General features: G+C 49.7%; 1 protein-coding gene across 1 annotated transcript in view; it reads right to left on the reverse strand.

The window, feature by feature from the left end:
• WSCD2 (WSC domain containing 2) overlaps nt 1-21,672 on the reverse strand; it is a 69,119-nt gene that overhangs the window by 24,489 nt on the left and 22,958 nt on the right. Inside the window, exons 3-5 of the mRNA XM_067539362.1 lie at nt 18,868-19,052; nt 4,572-4,693; nt 1,500-1,674 (exon numbers count right to left, since the gene is read on the reverse strand). Of these exons, the coding sequence (XP_067395463.1) occupies nt 1,500-1,674; nt 4,572-4,693; nt 18,868-19,052 (482 nt within the window). The remainder of the gene's footprint in view (nt 1-1,499; nt 1,675-4,571; nt 4,694-18,867; nt 19,053-21,672) is intronic.

Consider the following 21,672-nt stretch of genomic DNA (forward strand, 5'->3'; position numbering starts at 1 on the left):
TGGGGAAACTGAGGCACAAAGCGATTACGTGACATGCACAGCAAGTCAATAGCAGCGTCAGACGCTGCACCCAGGCGTGCTAACGCTCAGTCTCCACTATTATCACCAGACACAGGCTTCCAACTAGGCACAAGAAAAAAAGCAGACAGGCCCAGAGATCAGAACGAAGCTGAAGTCTAAATTCTTTTTGGGTAGCTAGTGAGAGAACTGAAAAGCGGCGCCCCACGCTCGGCCTATTGGCATTCAGAAGGGACTGATACATAGTGAATCCATGTGATGACAATCATAAGCACCCAAACCTAGAAGACCATGCTGCAGTGAAAAGAAATGAAAACCCTAGTTGGACCACCGGGTGCTTTTTTAGGAAGGAGACTGGATCTGTTACATTTTGCTTTCAAGCAGTCTTCATAGACTCCTGCACGCTTCCCCCAGGGCATTGGACAGCAGGTGCATTGAGATGTCTGGCGGACTCTGTGACAAAAGATCTGAGAGCCGTTATTAACCAGTGATTGGTTATTCTGGCCTGCAACTTATTGACAGTGACAGGAAAGAAAGGAAAAAAAAGAAAGCAAGACGTCTGCTGAAGGCAGATGGCAAACTGTTATTTTCTGTGTCTGATCTGCGCAGTAATTAAAGTCGCATGTTCACAGGAGGATTTATTTCCCGGGAAATTGAAATAAATGGTAATTTTTAATGAACGCCGACTGGATATTTGGGAACTCGTGTTGTTTTATCCAGGGCGACACAACGCTCAGAGCTCCCTGTGTTCTAAGGCGAGTTTGAACACAGGTGGAAAAGCTGAAATCTGCAGCTGAGACGTGAGCATCTGATTAGTTAGCGGGTCCTTCCTCCCACCCTTTACTCCGATGTCCAGATAAGAAGGAAGGGAAAAGCTACCCAGGAAATACAGCTGGGGCAGAGAAGCCAGCGCGCAGTGTAACATTCAGGGCAGTTCCGCTCCGTGCCCACATTAGGCCCATTGAATGACTGAAGTAGTGACTACTCCCGCAAAATCCCTCTCACGGTTCATGGCCCTGGGCATGCGGCGGCACTAGCCTAGTTCTACAGGGCCCACCTGCCGGGCTGAATATTCACCAAGTCCTGGGGTCTCAATAAAGATGGCCACCATCCGGCGACCTTCCTATCGTGGGGGGCGTCTGCAGGTGGAGAGAGCCGGAGAACTGCAGTCCCGGAGCTGCGCTTCCCGAGCATTTGGGGCGACTCTCCCTAGAGGGCGGCACTCCAGGCCCTCCAATTTAATGGGGCGCCTTTGCCCAGAAAAGGCAAACTTTAACAGCTGTTAAAGGGGGAGTATGGAGCGGCTGAGCTCCGCGTACACCCGCTCCCCAGGCCCTCTGCAGGGAAGAAGACACCACAGGCATACGAGCAAGCGGCAATAACGTACTAGCATTAGTCAAACTCCAACTGAGCCGCTGCACTCTGGGGTACCCCGAGTCATTGCACCATGCTGAAAGAGGAGAGCTACGGGCTCTCCGTACCTTGCACTTGTGTCTGGTAGACGATGAAGTACTCGGCGCTCCCGCAGCTCTCGAACTCCTCGCCGCCACACTTCTGGGCGCACAGCTGCTCGTCCTCGCGCTCGTGGAGGCTGAAGAGCGTGGTGGGGAAGCCGCAGTGGCAGGAGGCCCCCCCCAGGGCTGCCAGCGGGTATTCCTGCGGGGAGCAAGGGACAGAGCCGCTCAGCCAGAGCAACCTGCTGCCACCCACACCCACCTGCTTCCTGATCGCCAACATCTCAGCCCCAGGCGCAGAGCCCGTTTTTGCTGCCATCTGGGGTCATGGCAAAGCTCCCAGGGCAACATGGTCAGGCCCTTATGTATTAACCTTGGGTCAGGGATTGAGTCCAGGAGCCTGGGAAAGCATTTCATTCAATCCTGCCAAGTTTGTAAATTGCATTCCCTTGCAAAATAGGCACCTCCCTCTCCCAATCCATTGTCTAGGGAACCTGTGATTTCTCTAGGTTCCTAAAAGGTGTGTGCAGCGTTGCAGCTCCTAAGTCTCTTTGTACATTGGGGCCTAAGAGACTTGGCCAAGGTCACCCAGGAAGTCTGTGGCAGAGCAGAGAATTGAATCTCAGGCCTCTCAGGTCCCAAGGACATGCCCTAACCAAAGGACCATCCTTCCTAGTGCTAAATGAAGGAAATTCCCTTTGAAAGGTAAACTGCTGGGTCATCCCACGGATGTTTTAGCTACTGCAGTGGCTTAGTGCAAAATGAAGGAGGTTTGTTAGCAAGAGACTGGAAAGAGTCCTCAGCAATCAGCTGCCGAGCCAATCGTCTGATTATGTAGATTAGGGCCCAGCAAATGAACATGTCACTGGCGTGCAGGGCGGCCCGCCCCTTCCCCTCTACTTGGCGTGAATGAAGCCCTGAGGCAGGACAATGAATCAGAGAGGCTGTCTGGCTGGTCTAGAGGATTAGGAGCCAGGAAATCCAAGGGCGAGACTCTTTCCTTGCACTTCCACAAGGTGCAGCACAGAACTTGCATCCTGGGGGAAGGTGGTTTTAAGCCACGCTGGTGCCCTTCCAATCCTGGACCACCGCGGAGCTGGAGAGGTCCTGAAATAAACTGCTCAGCCCCGGGGACCTAAATTACAACACTGCACAGAATCGCTATAGGGTTGAGTGCCCCACCCCTGCCGGCCCCCGCACCCCACAGCATGGTTCCCTAAACCAGGGCTGCAAGGGGTCCCTCACCGGGCAGTCTACGAACATCTTCCACAGCACCTGCCCTGCTGGATTCCTCTGGCAGCTGGAGCACAGACTTTATGGGCTGCTTTATGCCGCCCTGGCCCCTTTTCCATGGCTGGAGCAGAGATGAGGATGTCCGAGCTGGGTTCTAATCTCAGCCCTACCACTCAGCCCGTCATCCTCTGTTTCAGTGTCTTCATCTGTAAAATCGTACCACGCCCCAGGCCATGCAGCGAGGGCTAGTTCGGTTCAGGGCGTACAGTGCTTTGTAAATGAAATGTGTTCGGCGGGCCAGCTTCCACTGTCAGCTGTCCCAGTGCAAACCAGCAGTAACTCCACTGCAGCTGTGTAGCCATGACTGGCGTTGAGCCGCACCAGGTGCTGGGGGCGGATACTCCTTGCCACCCGGCTGCATTGCTAGCAACAGCAGCTTGCCTTTGACGAAAACCAACCCATCCAGATTTCCCATCCTTCCCAGCGCCTCCTCGCCCAGCGATGGCCTTAAAGTCCAAGCCCCGGGTCTGGCAGGCAATTGCCGAGCTGTCTGCTAGTGCAGGCTGTAATATATCTGGAGCTATGATACTCCTCTTAGAATCACGGCCTGATGCTGCTCCGGTAATTTGTGAGCGTGTCACCCAGAGTAAGGTTACTAAAAGCCCACAGACTGCAGCTCCTGTGACCTCATTTGGATTTTAAAGTACAGAGTTATGAGGGAACATTCGGAGACTGACAGGCAATTTAACACCCGGGCTGTGGCGACGTTGCTCAGCACTCAGGATTTTATTTACACCTCTGAGAGCGGAGCTCTCTGGGGAGCTGGGGTGTGGAGCTGCTGCTCGTATTTAACCAGTGACACAGAGGGCCGGGGACCTACAGGCTTTTAGTGGGACTCTCTGGTCTGTCATGCCACTGAGGGAGCATGCTCCGTGCGGTATAGCTGGAGACCCAGCCAGGGAAAGCTGAGGAGTCCAGATCTATTATTTCATCATTATTATTATATATTTTCAAATCCCTTTCTTAGCCTCCGGCCCCACTCCTCCCAGCATCTCCGTCCCCTCTCCATCACACCTCCGCCTCCCTCACTGTCCTCCAGGCTCCTTGTTTTCTCTGCTCTCTTCCCCTTGGGCCACACGCTCAAGGCAGCGCTACTTTCTCGAGATACTCGGCAAGGAACCCTCACTTTTCCTATTCCCCTCACGAGGCCAGTGTGGAGAAACTTGCCCAGCAGCCTCAAGAACAAGGGTTGGAGCTGAAACCGACCCAGACCGGATTGGCTGCGTTCGCTTCAGTGCGGTGATGGCCATGGCAGCAGCTGAGGATCTTCCCTGCTGTTCTAAAACGGGAAGGAGTCTCTGTGGTTTGGGAACAGTGGACTCAGATCCTGACACTGCGGGGCCAGCAGCATGCAAAACTCCCTTAACGCCCCGGTACGGGATTTGTACAGGTAAAGCTTCTCCCAGGGGATAAAACCCTGGCAGGTTACAAATTCAGTGAAAGGAGAAATGTAGTGGCTCCACAGCATTGCTTCCTACTGGGATGCAGAGCTTACTTTTTGGCCTGGCAGAGATACAAGCTGGACATTTCACCTCTTGCAGTTTGGACACAAGCGATTATTACATTCAAGTGGATTAAGAAGTACTGAGTCTGATTTTTAACATGACTATTCTGAAGCAAATGCAGAGTGCTGGAAGGACCCTCAGCATAATCCTTCCCCACCTGCACCCATGTTACCCCAGTCACTCCCTCGGCTCTAGTGGAGTTATTCCTGATTTACACCACTGCTAACTGGAGGTGTGTGTCAGGTCCTTCGCTTTTAGCACCACCTCTGCTTGGTGCGACACCCGTAGGTCTCCCACTTACCTTTCCAGTGCAGAAGTCCACACACTTGTCCACAGACATGTTCAGCATGACCCCACTCACGGGAAAAGCTAAGGAGATGTTGTCCGGCCTGTGGAAGCAGCCGCGGAATATCGCACTGCCATCTGGAAGAGAGGGAGCCGGTTAGTGCAGGTACATGTGATGGCAAAGGCTGGAAGCCTGGTTCACTGGTGACAATGGCTGTCAGGCCAAGGAGACAGGAGTCGAGCCTTTCTGCGGGCCCTTCATGGTCTCCTCCACCTGGTGCCACCCATCCCACCTCGAAATCACAGCCACAGTAAATATGCCCAATGGCCCGTGATGGGATGTTAGATGGGGCGGGTTCTGAGTTATTACAAAGAATTCTTTCCTGGTGTCCGGCTGGTGAGTCTTGCTCACATGCTCAGGGTTTAGCTGGTCGCCATATTGGGTTCAGGAAGGAATTTTCCCCCAGAGCAGATTTGCAGAGACCTTGGGTTTTTTTACTTTCCTCTGCAGCATGGGGCATGGGTCACTTGCTGGTGGATTCTCTGTACTTTGAGGTCTTTAAACCATTATTTCAGGACTTCAGTAACTCAGTCATAGGTGAAGGGTCTGTTACAGGAATGGGTGGGTGAGGTTCTGTGGCCTGCATTGTGCAGGAGGTCAGACTAGATGATCATATCGGTCCCTTCTGACCTTAAAGTCTATGAGAAACCTGGTCCCAGTGGGCAATCCGCCCAAACCCAATCCTTACTTCTGGCTCCAAAGACTATCCTCAGCGACAAGTCATCCAGTTACCCCCTCCCAGCTGAGCAAAGAGCCTCAACTCCAACTCCTCTTCCACTGAAAGGTGTGAGATGGGTTGTAGACCCGTGCCAGGCCTGCCGGTTCCATGCAGTTCCCTAACACCTCAGGCTTGTTCCATGGAGAGTGGGCCTGTCTGAATGAATCTGTACCCACCTCCGTATCTCTAACAGACCATGAATGGTCACTGGCTGGTAACAGGGCTGGCTTCTACTGACTTAATCAGGATCTGAACCCGGGGTGAAAGGCTCCAACCCCTCAAGCAAACTTGTCCCTCCACTACAGCGGATTTATCCAAGACCCTTCCCCTTATTCTCAGGGGATGATCCAACTTTCATGGCAGTTTCATGTTAAATAAGCCTCTGGTACAGTAGGAGAGCTGATCCACACTGAATGCCACGAGCTGTACTTTGAGAAAGCACCTAGAACATTACCGGGGAAAATACTCTTTGCTGACTTGAATAAAAATACACCAGTTGAAATGCAAAAGCCTTGTGAAAGGCTATCCGGAAATCGTACCGCAGCACAAACTCGATGGGAATCTGTCTCCCCAAAGACTTTCTTTGCTGTTTAATTCCTTATCCTCTGTCATTCGGGGCAGCTTGTTTCTTTTTTCTCTTGCTATACCAGGGGGGTATTGAGCAGCCAGATTAAAGATCATTGCTTCCAGGCACCACGTCTCCCCACTCACCCATTCCAGGTTTTTCTCCAGCCAGAGTAGAAAGGATGCGGCTTTGGCTACCATTCTGGAGGAGGAAGACATATCTCCTGGGGCTCTGAACTGTCATGTGCCATGGTTATGGTCTGAGTGCACCCACTGTCAACCTGGCACTTTGCCTCTGGCCTCCAGCATTCACCAAAGCAGGGTGGATCTTGGAAGGTCTGTGACCTGATTTGCTTGAGACCCTGCTTGTCTCATAGTAACTCAACATATTTGGCTGACTTTCCTTAAGAGCTGCACTGTCATTCTATATCACTTGCTGGCCACTTTTACCCCTCTCCCTGGCTCTGTTTTTTAATATCTCTAGCAGCAAAATGATGCTGTCGGGTGGCTGGGATTTTGAAAGCAACGCTGCTGGTTCTGAAAAACAGGCGAAAACCCTTTGCTCCAGAAATTGGATTCAGAGAGATGAGGAATTAGGAGAGCACAGTGCAGTTGCATCTCAGCTGCTTGCTTAAACACACCTTTAAAAACGCTCTGGCATTGGCTTGTGGGCATGGGTTTGAAACAGAAGTTTAACAGAGGCAACCATCTCCTAGGAAAACATGCATTAGGCAACTAATGGTTGCTATGGCCCCCTCTCTTTCTGTTTTTAGCTTTCTGGGTTGAGCTCCTGTATGATGTCAATCTAACCCAATAAGAGAATCTATTTGTCCTTTGAAAGAGCAGCAGCTCCTTTTCACTGAGGTTTAAGAAACAACCCATGGCAAACTGCTGCTAAGAGAGGGGCGGGCCATCTGTCTGAGTTCTTTTTATTCGGATGTGTTTTTAGAACAACATCTGCAGTGGTCACCCCTAAAAAGTCAACATTTGCCCACAGTGACCAGAGTGTGGTAGCATGGACTTACGCTTGGCACAGGAAATGACTCTGGTGTCTCAGGTATTGTGTCTTATGAATTTCCACACACAAAAACCAGCCACCCAGTTTCAAAGAAGAGCTGGGTGAAATTTTTCAACCAAAACCTTTTTTCAGTGAGAAATGCAGATTGAGTGCCACTGAACATTTTGTGAATCCATGTTGATTTTGCTGAATTGTTTCAATCAGAAAAAAACCCCTACAAAAATAAATTCTGGAAAAACCATAACATTTCATTCCAACATTTTCAAAATGAAACGTTCTGATTTTTCAATTTGAGGTGACATTTTGTTTAGAAATTTCCTTCGTTTATTTTAATAAACTCAAAACCATCTTCAAATGCTGAAATTTGATATGAAACATTTCATTCAACTGTAAATGAACTTTTCCCCAACGTTTTGATTTATCAGAAGTTTCAAAAAAATGCAATTTTGGTTTGACCTGAAGCAAAATTTTTTTTTCTGTTTTTGGAAGTGAACCAAAAAATCTACTATTCATACACTTTTCCTTCCACCTACTGTGGCTGCTAGTTTAGATTAAGGAAAAATATGGTGAGTGAACAAAAGTAAGCAAAAGAAACAGAGAGAGCACGGTGTGTGTGCCTCATAGTAACAGGCTACAGCACCTCTGAGAACAAAATGGCTGGTATTTTAGAAATATAAAGGAGCAGCACACAGAAAACGAAGTCATCCCCAGGTACATGGCTGCATATACCACATGACAGTGCAGTAACTGTTGATTAAAACTGACTTTTTAATGGCAACATGCTGCAGGTCTGGATCAACAATGGCTTTGCAGCAAAGTGTGTTAGCTTCCCAGAATGTGCTGGCAGCAAAGCATCACTTGGAGTACACCACTCCCTTCTGGTCTTCTCTGAGCAATGCCAGTGCCATGAACAATTTGGGAGTGTTCATTTGCATTCTGTAATTTGATTTCTGATGGCTTTCCTGCGGGACAGTCTGGCAAAAAACCACATCCCCTTCCTGCCAGAGATCATAGACACATCCAAGCATCACTGTAAATGTTCATTCACCCGACTGGCTAGATTCTCTCTCTTCCTTTGACATTTAAGTACCTGCTAATGAGCCCCAGAAGTCTAGGGGCTTACAGCTGAAGGGAGATGGAATACAATGCATAGGAAATTACCGGCAAGATTCACAAAAGCCTTACAAAGTCAGAAAGAGATCAAAACCTCATTTCTGACTCATTAAAGAAATACTCTGCATTCACCGGTGCCTCTGCCTTTCTGTCTGTCTCTGCTTTCCCTCTTCTTCGGCTGTGTTGCAGTGAATCCGCCTGTCCAAATCACTTAATAAGGTTACACCCCTTCCATTCACAGCCCTGGCTCCGTTTATGCAAAATGAGTCATTATTATCTCGAAGGGAGGGGACGGGTTTTGCCAGCCAGCAATCTACCGAAGTCCACCTTGCACTTAGAATATGCACCAGTGAATCACTTTCCTGAAATGGGGAAATCTCCCTCAAGGAACGGTCTGTATTTTGGACAAGTTCTGGTGGTTAGAGCAGTGAACTGAAAGGTCGGACTCCCAGGTTTCTGCCACTGATTTACTCTTCCAGCATCTGCCACCGATTTATTGTGCAACTTTGGTCAAGTCACTGAATTATTTAGGCAGAGCTCCAGGCGTAAAATTGCCACCAGAACCGATCCCCAGAAGATAGCTACACCAACGTAGAAAATATGAGTTTCTAGTTGATGGTATCCCTTTAATAGCCTGTTAACACCCAACAAACAACATCAAACCAAACCAAGCAGCCATTATGCTTCTAGAACCTTCAGTCCTAGTTTCTGATCAGTTTTTTTCTAGTGCCTCTTTTTAAGGTTCAACCCAAGGTCGACTGTATTTGCCTAGCTCCAATGTAGGTAGGAAGCTGGGATTTAATCCCAAACCATCACACTTCTTTCTGGGCTCTGCACCCTTCCCTCACTGTGATGGGGGAGTATCACAAAGGGGTCCGCTCCAGAAGGCAACTAAGGGCGCACCACACAGCCCAGACGTGAAAAGAAGCGAGATGTATACATTTACTCAACTGCGTTATTAGACAGCTGGGCCAAAGACAGCAGAGGCATTCCATTAGATTTCACGTGACTAGATCATTGCAAGACAGGCAGGGCTTGCAATACATCCCTGAGGCCGCTATAAAACCTATCACCTCGGGAAATACCTGCAATAACTAGTCCTCTTCTACAACACCATGGGAGAACGAATCCTTTTGGTGTTAAAAAATGGACAGCCCTAAAGGAATTAAATACATTTCCGCTCCATTAAAGATAGTGGGCGGGGAAAGTGGGCTTTGATCAGCATGCATTACCAGTTACCTAGGACCAGAGGGACGCTAAATGAATTGAAAGGGTCTAACTTCCCACGGATCGATCAGTTGGCTCTTTTAGTGACTATCGGCTACTCTCATCACCTGCCAATTCCATATGGTGTCTGGATTCCACAGATGCGCAGCACACACCGGTGTACAGAACTGAATCAGAATGGAAGACTCCAATGGTTTCAATGCAACGTCAGTTGCAAATTGCAAAATCCCACTTTTCCTCCCGATCATTAGTATTATTAATAGGGCAGGTGCCTACGAGCCCCAGGCAAAGCCCCAGGGCCCTATTGCGCCAGACAAATGAAGAAGGCAGCCCCTGCCTCAGAGAGAAGCATCCGGCGGGACACAACAGCTGGACCAAGCAATTAGACAGGGTGGAGGGGGATTGGAGAGACTCGGTACCTTTACTGACTAGCAGAGCAAACGATCAATGTGCCAGCCAGGTTGTGATGTAAAACAGGTCACCTGCCCCACCGACTGACCGGGCATAGAAATCCCCCTCAGAGCCTGTGCTTCCATTTGTTCCTGAGTGCTCGTCTGCCTTGGGGGTGGGCACATTGGAGCGGACAGAGAGTGTCACCACTGCTCCGATAGCGCAGGGGTCTCTCGTGGGAATCTTGCCGCCACTCACTCCTGCCTGCTTCCCATCTGAGCGCATTCTGCAGCCTCCGGGGCTGCTCCGGCACAGGATCTCCATGCATGAGTGGTGGGCTGAGTTGCCAGCTGTACCTGGCCTCCCTCCCTCCCATTGAGCCAACACAGCTTGTGACCGCTCTCCTGAACCGGCAATGAAGTCTCTCCAGAGCCTCCTTCAGCCTTTGCTCTTTAATGAACATTTTCCCCCCTGAGCTCTAAGCCACCCACTGGAGGGAGCTGGTCAGCTTGAAGTGATTCTGCAGAGGAGGGGACCAGAATTTTGCATCCCTCCAGAACCTCATGGGCCATCCTGATTAGTCAGGTTACTGACGCATGGCCACTCGGTTCAGACTTCGTTTCCAAGCCTGGTAAGGCTAATGCATGGGAGACTGCTGATGTGAAGGACTCTTAAAGGACACCGAGACCGGTCTGCCAGAGAGAGGTTCCTGTCCGTTGCCAAAGGCATGATGGTGCAGTGCAAAGCCTAGACCTTCACGCCAAGTCATTTCGCCAAGGAGACACGTTCTACAGAAGAAAACTGTGTGCTTCCGTAGCACCTTTCATCTCATTCATTACTGCTCTGCTGGTGCCTTCTAGAGGGGCCCAGGTGGAGATCCCAGTGTGCTAGGCGCTATCCATACCCCTAGAGAGATAGTCTTTGTCCCAAAGGGTTTACAATCTAAACAGACAGGACAGACAAAGGAAGGGGGGGTCACCCCCACATTATAGATGAGGCACTGAGACACAGATAGATTAAGCAACTCGTCCAAGGTCACACCGGGAGTTTGTGGCAAAGCCAGGGACGAAACCTAGATCTTTTGAATCCGAGGTGAAGTCCCTTGCCCACAAGACCGTCCTTCCTCTCTGCCTTAAAGCACTTTATAGCATTGTGAATGAGGGACCTCCCCACCTGGAAGATCGATCGAATTCTCCCCATGGTAAGGTGGGGAAACGGAAAGCAGCGAAAAGTAACAGGGCCACGTTTTCGCTGCAGGGTTCAGTCTATCAGCGGTGTTTCCTTCGCCACCCCCTGGCAATCCACAGACACAGATCAACATCTACAAATCCTCTTCCATCTGCTCCCCCTCCCCCACAAACCCCTCAGATTCTGTGCGCCTGGAAAGCATTTGCTTTGTCCTCCTCCGATAACTATCTGCCGTCGCCTAATGGCTGTGAAGCTAGATTTGTTAATGGCATTTGAATGAGTCATTTTGAGCTGCAAAAAAACAAGGGCAAAAGCAATTTGCCGGGAATGATCTTCCTTCATTCCACGTGAGGCCTTGCCAGTGAGACTCACATTGCTGCATTTTGCTGGTTGCTTGTGTTACAAAACGTTCGCAAAAGCCCAGGAGCAAAGTTTGTCCTTATTTTTATCCTCCCCTGGGTACCCACCATGCTGTGCCTGGGACAGCGGGGCAAGAAGCACTTCAGATTCTGTCTCTTCTCCTGGTCCTAATCTGTCCCTTTGTCGGGGAGGCAGGTGATCCTTGTTCATCTGAATTTCACCCTTCACTTGTGGGGAGTCGTTGTCTGATGAAAAAAGAGATTTCCAGGGCCCCACCCAAACTGATAGTCCTTTTCTGAATTGGTTCTCCCAGTCCATATTATAAATGCTGATCAGGGACCTATGGAAACCCCACCACACGCCACTGCAGTAGAATGCAGCAGAAGAGAGGTTATATTCACTCTCCAAAGCCGATGAGCAAAGGCAAACAGCTGTGTCAAGAGACCAGGGGAGTCTCCGACCAGAATGGAGAGCAGAGGGGTTCCCGATAGGTGACCACTGCAAAGTTTTCACTATGAATCATTCTCCTCCACGTGCTGGAACAGCAGGTGACCTGCTCATCAGAGCAACCTGCTGAATCAGATTCTTATTGCAGAGCCTGAGACCAGATGGATTCACTGTCTGGGTGTAAGACGGGCTTCTGCCCGGTCTAGTCCTGGTGACCCTTCCTCAGGCCCAGGCTCAGAGGAAGGCAATGGCGCCTTCCTATATCAAAGGGGAATGTCAGTATTTACAGTCTTTCACCCCGGCCCCCAGGCAGGGCGGGCGAGCAAGGAGTCTTTCGCCCCGGCCCCCAGGCAGGGCGGGCGAGCAAGGAGCCTTTCGCCCCGGCCCCCAGGCAGGGCGGGCGAGCAAGGAGCAGTGGCCTCGAGTCAAGGGAGCGGTAGATGCTATGCACTCTTTGGGGCTGGCAAGGATCGGGGGGAGGGGAGGAGGACGCAGGCCCACCTAACTCCACTGCGTCCCAGCCCAGGGCCCTAGCAGTGGCACGGGCGTTGCCACTCAGTCAGCGGGGCTCCCGCCACAACACGTACGTCTGCCTCCGTCGGTAGCCTTCTCCCTTCTGAGCTACGGGGCCTGCTTTTTATGGCTGCCATCCTCCCTAAGGCCCCACCCCCCTGCTGCCGGGTTGGCCGACTGGCAGGACCTATCGGTGGCCAGCTGTCCGGTTGCCGGGCAGTCTGTGCTGCCGGCCAGTCTAGGATCTGATTGGGTGCTTGCGGCCCTTCCTTGGCCCCAGGCTCAGAGGAGGGCCACGGCGCCTTCCTACACTGGGCATCCCAACATCTCTGGCCAGCACAGCCCAGCTCTGTTTGTTACAGATTGGACGTCCTCGAGTCGTCGGTGCAAACTCTTTCAAAGCTTCCAAACGTTTCCGATTTGCTGGACAGACCGAAGTTCAGGCTGGTTCTTGTATTATTCGAAGAGATGCGCCAATCTCTAATGCAAATAATAATGCAGAAAAGGCAGGAGTGTTCAATAAACATTTCTGCTCTGTAATTGGGGGGGCAGATAATGTAGCCATATCATAGGATGATGAAATACTTTCCCTTCCACCAGTAGCTAAAGAGGACATGAAACAGCAGCTCCTGAAGCAAAACGTTTTTAAATGGGCTGGTCGGATAACTTGCTTCCAGTAGTTTTAAAAGAGAAAGCCAAGAGCTGCTGGAATCATGAATGTGATTTTGATAAGTCTTAGAATGCTGGGAAAGTTCCAGAAGACTGGAAGAAAGCTAACGTGCCAATATTTAAAAAGGGTAAACAGGACGACCTGCATAATTATAGGCCTATCCGCTTGACGGAGATCCCAGGCACACTAATGGAATGGCTGACATGGGACTGATTAAAACAGAATTAAAGGAGGGCAATGTAATTAATGCCAGTCAACGTGCATAGATGGAAAATAGATCCTGTCAAACTAAATTGAGATCTTTGTTTGATGAGACTGCACATTCGGTTGTAAAGGCAGTGGTGTGGATGGAATATCCTTAGACGTCTGTAGCCGTTTGATGTGGTACCACATGACATTTTAATTAAGAAACTAGAACTGTACAAAATAAACATGGCACACATTCAGTGGATTAAAAACTGGCTAACTAATAGGCCTCAAAATGTAACTATAAAAGGGGACTCCTCGAACAGGTATGTTGCCAGTGGGGTCCTACAGAAATCAGTTCTTGGCCCTGCTATTTAACATTTGTTATCAATGGCTTGGAAGAAAACAAAATCATCAGTGATAAAGTTTGCAGATGCCACAAAGATTGGTGGAAGAGATAAAAAATGAAGCGGGCAGGTCACTGATACAGGAGCAAACTGGATCTCTTGGTAAATTGGGCGCAAGTGAACAATCTGCATTTTAATACAGCTAAATGTAAAGTTATACATCTAGGAACTAAGACTGGAAGCCATTCTCACAGGACGGGGGATGCTATCCTGGGCAGCAGGGACTCAGAAAAGGACTTGAGAGCGTGGAGGATAATCAGCTGAACATAAGCTCCCAAAAGAGCGAATGGATCATTGAATGGATCATTGAAGTATAAACAGGGGAATCTGGAGCAGGAGTAGGGAGATTATATTACCTCTGTGTTTGAAGATGGTGCAACGGCTCCTGGAATTCTGCATCCAGTTCTGGTGTCCACAGTTCAAGATGTTGGTAAATTGGGGTAGGTTCAGAGAAGAGCCACAAGAATGATTTGAAACCCTGCCTCATAATGACAGACTCAAGCAGCTCAAATGGGTTAGTTTAAGAAAGAGAAAGTTCCATGGTGACTAGATCACAGTCTGTAAGTATCTACATGGGGAACAGAAATGTGATATTAGAGGGCTCTTCTGTCTAGCAGACCAAGGTATAATAAGATCTAGCGGCTGGAAATAGACAAATTCAGGCCTGGTCTACACCACAAAGGCAGGTCGAGCTAGCTATGTCACGCAGAGCTGTGAAAAACTTCACGCCCTGAGTACTGCCGTTAGGTCAACCTCACCCTCAGTGCAGACACGAATAGGTCAACGGAGAGAGTCTTCCATCAGCCTAGCTACCGACTGCCTCTTGGAGAAAAATCCCTTCTGTTGATGTAGGAAGTGTCTCTGCTACGGCACTACAGCCGCATAAGCGCAGCACTGCCGTTGTGCTGCTGGAGCGACTGCCCTGTAGACACCCTCAGGCACATATTTTTAACACTGAGGCTAATTAACCATTAGAACCATTTGCTGACTGGCCGTTTTTAAATCAATATTGGGGGAATTCATTCAGGGATGTTCACCGGCCTGTGTCATATTGTCACGGTAGATTATCACCTTCCATCCAGGAACCGATCGGCCTGTACGAAGCATCTTGCTGCAGGCAAGACTCTTAGAGAGAAAATCAGATCTGAAAAGTCCGAGGTAACCTCACCTGAAGATCAGGCCTTAGTACGACCTCAGCTACCAGCTGCTCTTCAGGTCTCACAGCTGATGTACGGACCTGAGACTGTCAGGAGATCTGAGTTCTTTTCCCAGACCTGCCACAGGCTTCCCAAGGAATTGGTCACTTCTGCGCTCTGGGCCTCAGTTTCCCCATTGGTGAAATGGGGGTGATAATTCCGAGTTACCTTTCCAACGGGGCTCAGGAGGTTTAATTCAGTAGAATCTGCAGAGCTATGTGAGATCACCCGGTGGAAAGTGCTATAGGACATTTCTGCCTATCAAGCTGACCAGTACTGTCTTTGTTTCCATGCACTCCCCTGTCCATCTGTTGTCTCTTGTCTCACACTCAGATTGGAAGCTCTTTGCAGCAGGGACCGACTTTTTGTTCTGTGTTTGTACAGCACCTAGCACAGTTGGGTCCTGGCCCATGCCTCGGGCTGTCGGTGCTACAGTAACACAAATAGTAAATGGTAAAGAGAACTTGTACATGTAATATGTAGTATGTAGTCACATCAAAGTGGAATCCATTATCTATTATTGTCTGTTGCTAAGCCTGTCTGAGTTGTCATTTGAGAACTGTGCGCTCTCCACAGCTCACTTTCCAGCCAGGCACTGTCCACTCCAAACAAGAACGATTAAACCTCTGTTTTCAATCAGAGAAATTCAAATCAATTGGCATATTTGCCAAGCAATCACTCAGTATATTATGAGGTTCTTTCAGGATGAAAAGACTTTGGTCTGCCTGGCAGGAACGAACTAATTAGCAAGACTCACTCCATAGCCCGTGCTGGCTTACTTAGGAAAGTACAGTAAGTGTTCAATCCGATTCAGACAGTGCATTTCTTAGCTCTTCTGTAATATTGCAAATAATCCTGACCTCTGTAACTCAGTATGAAGGTTAACGAGGTCTGACAGTGCCGTGCTAACACACGTTTTATCTTAAATTAATAACACAACTTCTGTTAGAGAACATCAGATGCCCAAGACTCTCTCTACTCACTCACTTCTCTTTCTGGCAAACGCTAATGCCAGCTCACTGCAAGGGAAAGGCGCCTTCATTATAAGATGAGTCCTATAGGTTTGTAAGGTCGTTAAGGTTTCAGGACAGCTGCTGAGGGAGACACAGTGATGCTGCAGTTTTAGTGGAGAGTATTTCACCACTGACAATGGAAGACACAAGCAAGCACCAGTTGGCTGCGGCCTTTGCTTTTGAAAACAAAGGTGGGCCGCACCCAAACAAGCAAAGGGCATGTCACTGGGCAATGCAGGCGTCCCCCCGCGTTTTCACGAGGCGGGCCACATTTCATCACTGAGATTGTCGCATGGACACTTTCCCTCTCACCTGCCATCCCATAGCACCCCTCTGGCAACAACGCCGTTGTCAACCCGAAAAAGTCGCAGCAGGGAAACAGTGAATGCATTTTGAGTTCCTTTTAATGCAGTTCAGCTGCTGGGAACGACGAGCCAGCCCCACGTGACCAGCTGTCTCTCTGAGAACTACCATCAAGTGCTCGGCAGTCCACGGGCCACGCTTTGAGAACCTCCGTCGTGATCTGTACGGGCCGTTTCCTTGCGCAGGTGACCTGGCCTTTTTTAATCTCAGCCAGGCCAGCCGGACAACGGGGGAAAAATCAGGACCTGCCTGAAAACCCAACGAGAGGCCGTGGAGTGGGGACTGGAGTGGCGTTCAAGAGGCCTGCATTCTGTTCCCACCTCTGCCACTGACCTGCTGTGCAGTCTTGGGCAAGTCTCTCACCATTTGTCTGTCTTGCCTAAGGTGCATCCGAGATTGTTCAGCGCTTGTGTCTCCCCTTGTTCTGAGACCACGTCTCAAGATCAAAAGGGACCACTGGATTACCTCCTCTGACCTCCTATATATCACAGGTCGCCAACAACCGAAACGAGACCAAAGTATTACAACACTCAGAGTTCTGCTTCTCCAACTGCCCCTTGGTGCTGGATATTAACATGGAATCTTGTTCGCTGGCAGTTCAAACCCCAGGGCTTCCCAGCGCCCAGATCGGCATCTCAGCCACATGCTGCATTGTAACTTTGCAAAGGTTCATTGCAAGGAAGAAAAATCTGGCAGGTGAGTTCATCACAGACAGCACACGGCGTCGAGTTTTCTTCTTTCTGTTATTTGTTGCTAAATTATGCTAGTGGAGTCAATCAATCCTTATTAAAATGATGATGGCAAGACCCCAGTCGGAGTAATTTGACGGCTGCTACACACTTTACCATCACAACGACCCCATTCTTGGCAGCTTCCGCCAAAGTGTGTCAGAAAAAAGGCTCCGAATGGGGGTGATTATTATGCAACTTAACTGGAAGCCAAAGGATACCGTTAGGTAAGGGAGGGAGAGATCGTGTGTTAGAATGAGAGTGGAACGGAAGCTCACTCACTCCTTTATGATCCCGTGTCTATTCTTCATCTGCTAGGGGAATAACAAGTGCCCGTGTTCCGTTCTGACTCCCACCCACAGCTCTGCGGGACAAATGGAACAACGTGATGTTCCTAATGAAAAGGTCTCTCCTTTCTTGCAGGCAGAGGAGGAATTACAGGGCCTGTATGCAGATTTTGACTTCAGGCCATGTTAATCCAGAGTGAGTCCCCTCAAGTTGCTCCAGATCTACATCAGTACAACTGAGCTCAGAACCTAGCACCAGCAATAGGCCCCTCCTTACCTTTCCTCGTGAAGAGTGACAACAGCTGGTGTGGGCAAAGCTCACCAGTGGCAAACCCCTCAGTCCATCACCCTTTCCTGAATGATAGAGGACAATAATAATACTTTACTCCTCCATAGCGCTCCCCCTCTCTAGAGCTCCAAGCACTTTATAAAGGAAGGTAAATATCTTTAACCCCAGTGTGCTGATGGGGAGCAGAGAGATTTACCCCAAGTCAGCCAGCAGGTCAGTGGCAGCACCAGGAACAGATTCCAGGTCCTCTTATTCCCACTATGCACTGGACCAAAAGATTAACTGGCACCTGAGGAAAGCCAATAGGGGGTGGAGACTCTCCTCTGTTCTGAAAAGTTGAGTGCAAGTCCATCATCTCCTTCCCAGCAATCAGATGGTCATTCACCACAGCGGGGCTGAGCCAATACCGTTCTCTGATAGATGGAGTCAGCTTTAAAGGGGGAAGGGGAAGCTTCAGGTGTAATTAATTCAGTATTGAATTTTTCCCTTTCCTGCCTTGTCCGTGGGCAGCAGGGCCTCCAGCATCAATTTGTCATGATCATCTCTGGCCTTGCAATCTATATTTATCGAGGTGTGACTGCGGTTACGTATCGCCCCGGTTCCAGGGCTCATCCTATTCATTACTGAAAACAATCAAACCCGTCTCCTCCAAGTTGTCCAGCGCTCGTACGAGGAATGTTGGGGGAGGCGAAGTTCGGGAAAGAGAGCGAGGCCGGGCAAAGCTGCTGGAAAGAATATCAAGTTCTCCTTTCTTCATAGCAGAAGGACACAGACTGGCTGCTTTCAATAGCCCGACAGTTGCCATACTGTGCTCCGCAAGACTTGCAGGGTGTGAGCCTAAAGCCAAGCTAGGAATGGGTGTAGTCTGATGATCTTAGTTCACTCTTACTGCAAGAGACAGCTTTCCCTGCTTCCGAGAGGTGGTGTGGGAAATACGGGGAATACGACCCGGCCCTAAGCCACAGCCTTCCTTGATGCTGCAGCCTGAGCCCAGCCACCTTGCGGGCACAATGTGCGGCATGCCTCTTGGCACAAGCCTTCCCTCAAATAAACACCAGCTGCAAAATGGTCAGCAATTTCTCTGCAAACAATCCCAGTGAAGAGAGCAGCCCGGCCCCTCTCCGCCTGCCAGGCCCTTCCAGGGCTGCCGCCGCCTCACTGAAATCTTCCCGGGGGGGCAGAAGCAAGAGGTGCCGGAGCTCTTGCCCCATGGACAGCTCAGGTGACGCCGCCGGACACTGCAGCACAGCATCGGAAGCCAAGCCAAGCCAAGCTCCCAGTCTAGGGAGGTTCATTGGCCCCCCCGCCTGGCCTCAATGCTCACTTCGGGCTACCGGCCTGCGCAGGAGCTGAGCTTGTGAGGAGGAGAGTGTCGTGTCTGCAGCTGGCTTGGTCGCCAGCTGTGAAATGCACCCCACAGAGGTGGGAACGCATTTCACCCCTCAGAGGTGGGGAAGTAGCTCTGGGAAATGCAAATACTTACAGCTGGGCAGGCTCCCAGTTTCCACGTTGCACCTGCCAATCCATTTTCATTAGCTACTTCAATTACAGAGAGCAGCGCGGTGATTACTTACATCTCCTTGCGGACTCCTGGGCCAGCTCCAGCCGGTAAATGGAGAGCCGGTTCACACCTCCACAGATGTTGATCTTTTCCCCCTTGCACTCCATGTTGCATTCAGACTCGGTCACGTTTAAGGCCTGGATTTTGTGTCCACAGTAACATTCTGCACCGAACTCCAATCCCGCGTATAAATAGCCCCTGGAGGTAGAAACCACAGTCAGAGCAGCACCCCGGAAACAGCGAAACAACAGGCACAGGAGGGTTGAGGGGCGTGGCCCAGGTTAACCTGCATCGCCCCAGAGTTCTGTCAGTTTGCACTAACTGGGGCTCTGACCCTCTGAATTCTTGCTCCTGCTAGAGGGCATTGTTCAAATCCCTAACGAGATGAGTGGCCAGTGGGCAGTTCACGTCACTGGAAATGTCAATGTTCCCCAGTGCAACATGTTTAATCTGGAAAGGTTTGAGGTTCCTCAGAGCCCGTCACATGAGATGGACGTGGTGGAAAAAGTCTCTACTGCATAAACTATAGGGAAAATTCCTCTCTCCGTTCCACACAGTGGGTTGCAACTCTGATACCCCGCTCTTGTTATCGGCCGAATCCTGAGCAGTGCTGAGTTCTCCCACTCATGACAGCAGCGCTCAAGATTTGGCCCAGCGTGTGTGCCGATTCCCCACTTCTACCTGGGGCAGCCCTGTTTCTGCATGGAGAGCAGAGTGTCGGAAGGGAGGGCTGCTGTGAGGATCTGCAAGGGGAATTTTGCTCAACGCCTGATGGATTTTTCTCTCAAATACTCTTGGGCTCTTCTCTGTTCAGTTCTCTTCACTGGCGCCCGGCACAATGGGAAGAGAAACGTGCCAGTCAAGGGCAGTTCCCCGTTCTCGCTGGCCCTGGGAAGCACACTGCCATGGCAGGGCTATGCTTTGCAAACCAAGGGGAGCTGCATGCAAAAGAAGTGATGTGAAAACAGCTCAGCATTTAGAAACCTCTATTAAGGTCAGTTTGACTTTCCTAAGGCCTGGGCCTAACCTTGCTGATTTCAATGGGCTTTAGCTCAGGCCCTGAATAGTGAACACCAGGTGCTGGGGGAACACATTGGGTAATCTCTGCCAGGAAGCCCCAAGTCACCTCTGTTAACTCTGGCATCCAGATTGCACCCGGTGAGCCAGTTAAACTGACCAGGGCACGATTTATCCAGTAATTAGAGATGAGCCTGATCTCACTTCCACAGGTGCAAATCATGAGTAATTTCATTTAAGGAAATGGAGTTACACCAGCATAAACTGGCCCGTTGAATCAGAATCAGGCCAGCCAGGAATCCATTGCTTGGCTCTTGTCTCAGCGAAGCTGGTACACTGATTAAAATGCTGATAAGAACCGAAGAATTGCCATGCTGGGTGAGACCAACATCTAGCCCCATGTCCTGGCTTTTGACAGTAGCCGGTGCCAGATGCTTTGGAGAGAATGAACAGTGCAGGGCAATGATCAGGTGATCCGTCCCCTGTCATCCAGTCCCAGGTTGTGGCATTACCTGGGTTCTGCTATATTTAAAATTCTCTATAACAATTGAGCAACTCGAGAGTCAGCCTAAATTCCTGCAAGTACTGGGCACAATGGGAGATCAGCTTGCCACAAGCCACGGGAGGGGTTCTGGGTACCACAGCAGTCATGCTTTAGCTGAAGTTCTCTGAACAAAAGCGTGGCTGGTTTTTTTGTATGTGTGTGTCCATTGCTGATGATTTACTAGACACCAGCTGGAAGTAGCATCACTTTAAAAGAAAAAGGGCTTAGTGCATCTTATAGATCATAAAGCAAGAGACAGCAACATTACTTACAGGCAAAAAAAGGACATTATGTGTGTTGCAGGTGAAATAATAAGCAACGGAGACTTTACAGGACTTCAGAGCAGGAAATTCCACTCGTTGATACAGATTTCATTTGAAAAGAGAAGATTGCAACATTAACTGAGCCAGATGGGGGCTTGCAAAGTGAAAGCAGAGAGAAATCCTCCTGCACTTTAGAGCCAAGAATCAGAGTGTGCCACAAAAAATTGACTAGCATGAGCGGTGACATGTTCTCCAGGAAAAAATCTGACATGTAACAATTCTGAGAGCTGCTGGGCAAACTCTCAGATGATTTTATTATTATTGTTGTGTATTAAATAGCGGTGGAGTGCTCCAGGCTGTATACAACACAACGCAGAGAAGATCCATGCGCCGGGGAGTTTACAATCAAAATAATCTTGTGACGTATTGTGTGGCAACTCAATCAAGAGACACCGTTTCACTTCTCCAGTCACGCTGGGGTCTTAGCACTCAGCCGGCAATTGTGCATGTGCAAAATCGCACACACATGATCTTGCAGTTGCGTTTGTCATCTGCAAACACCTGTGTGCAAACCAGTGCATCTTTTCAATTGTCTAATGGCTGCGTGGGTGTAAATCTTAGCATGTGCCCCCAGAAACCCAATAGGATGCAAAGTTCCTTTATAAGGTACAGATGGACTCCTAGGTATCAGGCCTTTTAAAGGGCACATGGAAGCGTTAGATATTTTAGCAGGAGTTTGCCCCTGTCAAGGGCAGGCACCAGTCTGTGCCCATCCAGCTGGTACTTGCACAAGAGGCGAGATGACATAGACATAGACATAGACGTCCAGCTGCAATCTCGTTTGGACCAACAGATGACAATACAGTTCCTATTCTGCCTCTCGCCCTGCTGACGTGGCCGTTGCAAGGGAAGATGGCAGTCAGGAACCGGGGATCAGCGAGGTGAGCTCCGCTTGCTGTATCAATGGCTGCCCTAATGGAAACAGCTCAAGGCT

Source organism: Emydura macquarii, unplaced genomic scaffold (assembly GCF_026122565.2).
Source record: "Emydura macquarii macquarii isolate MOO-44397 ecotype Brisbane River unplaced genomic scaffold, CSIRO-AGI_Emac_v2 contig_554, whole genome shotgun sequence".
NCBI classification, from domain to species: Eukaryota; Metazoa; Chordata; order Testudines; family Chelidae; genus Emydura; species Emydura macquarii.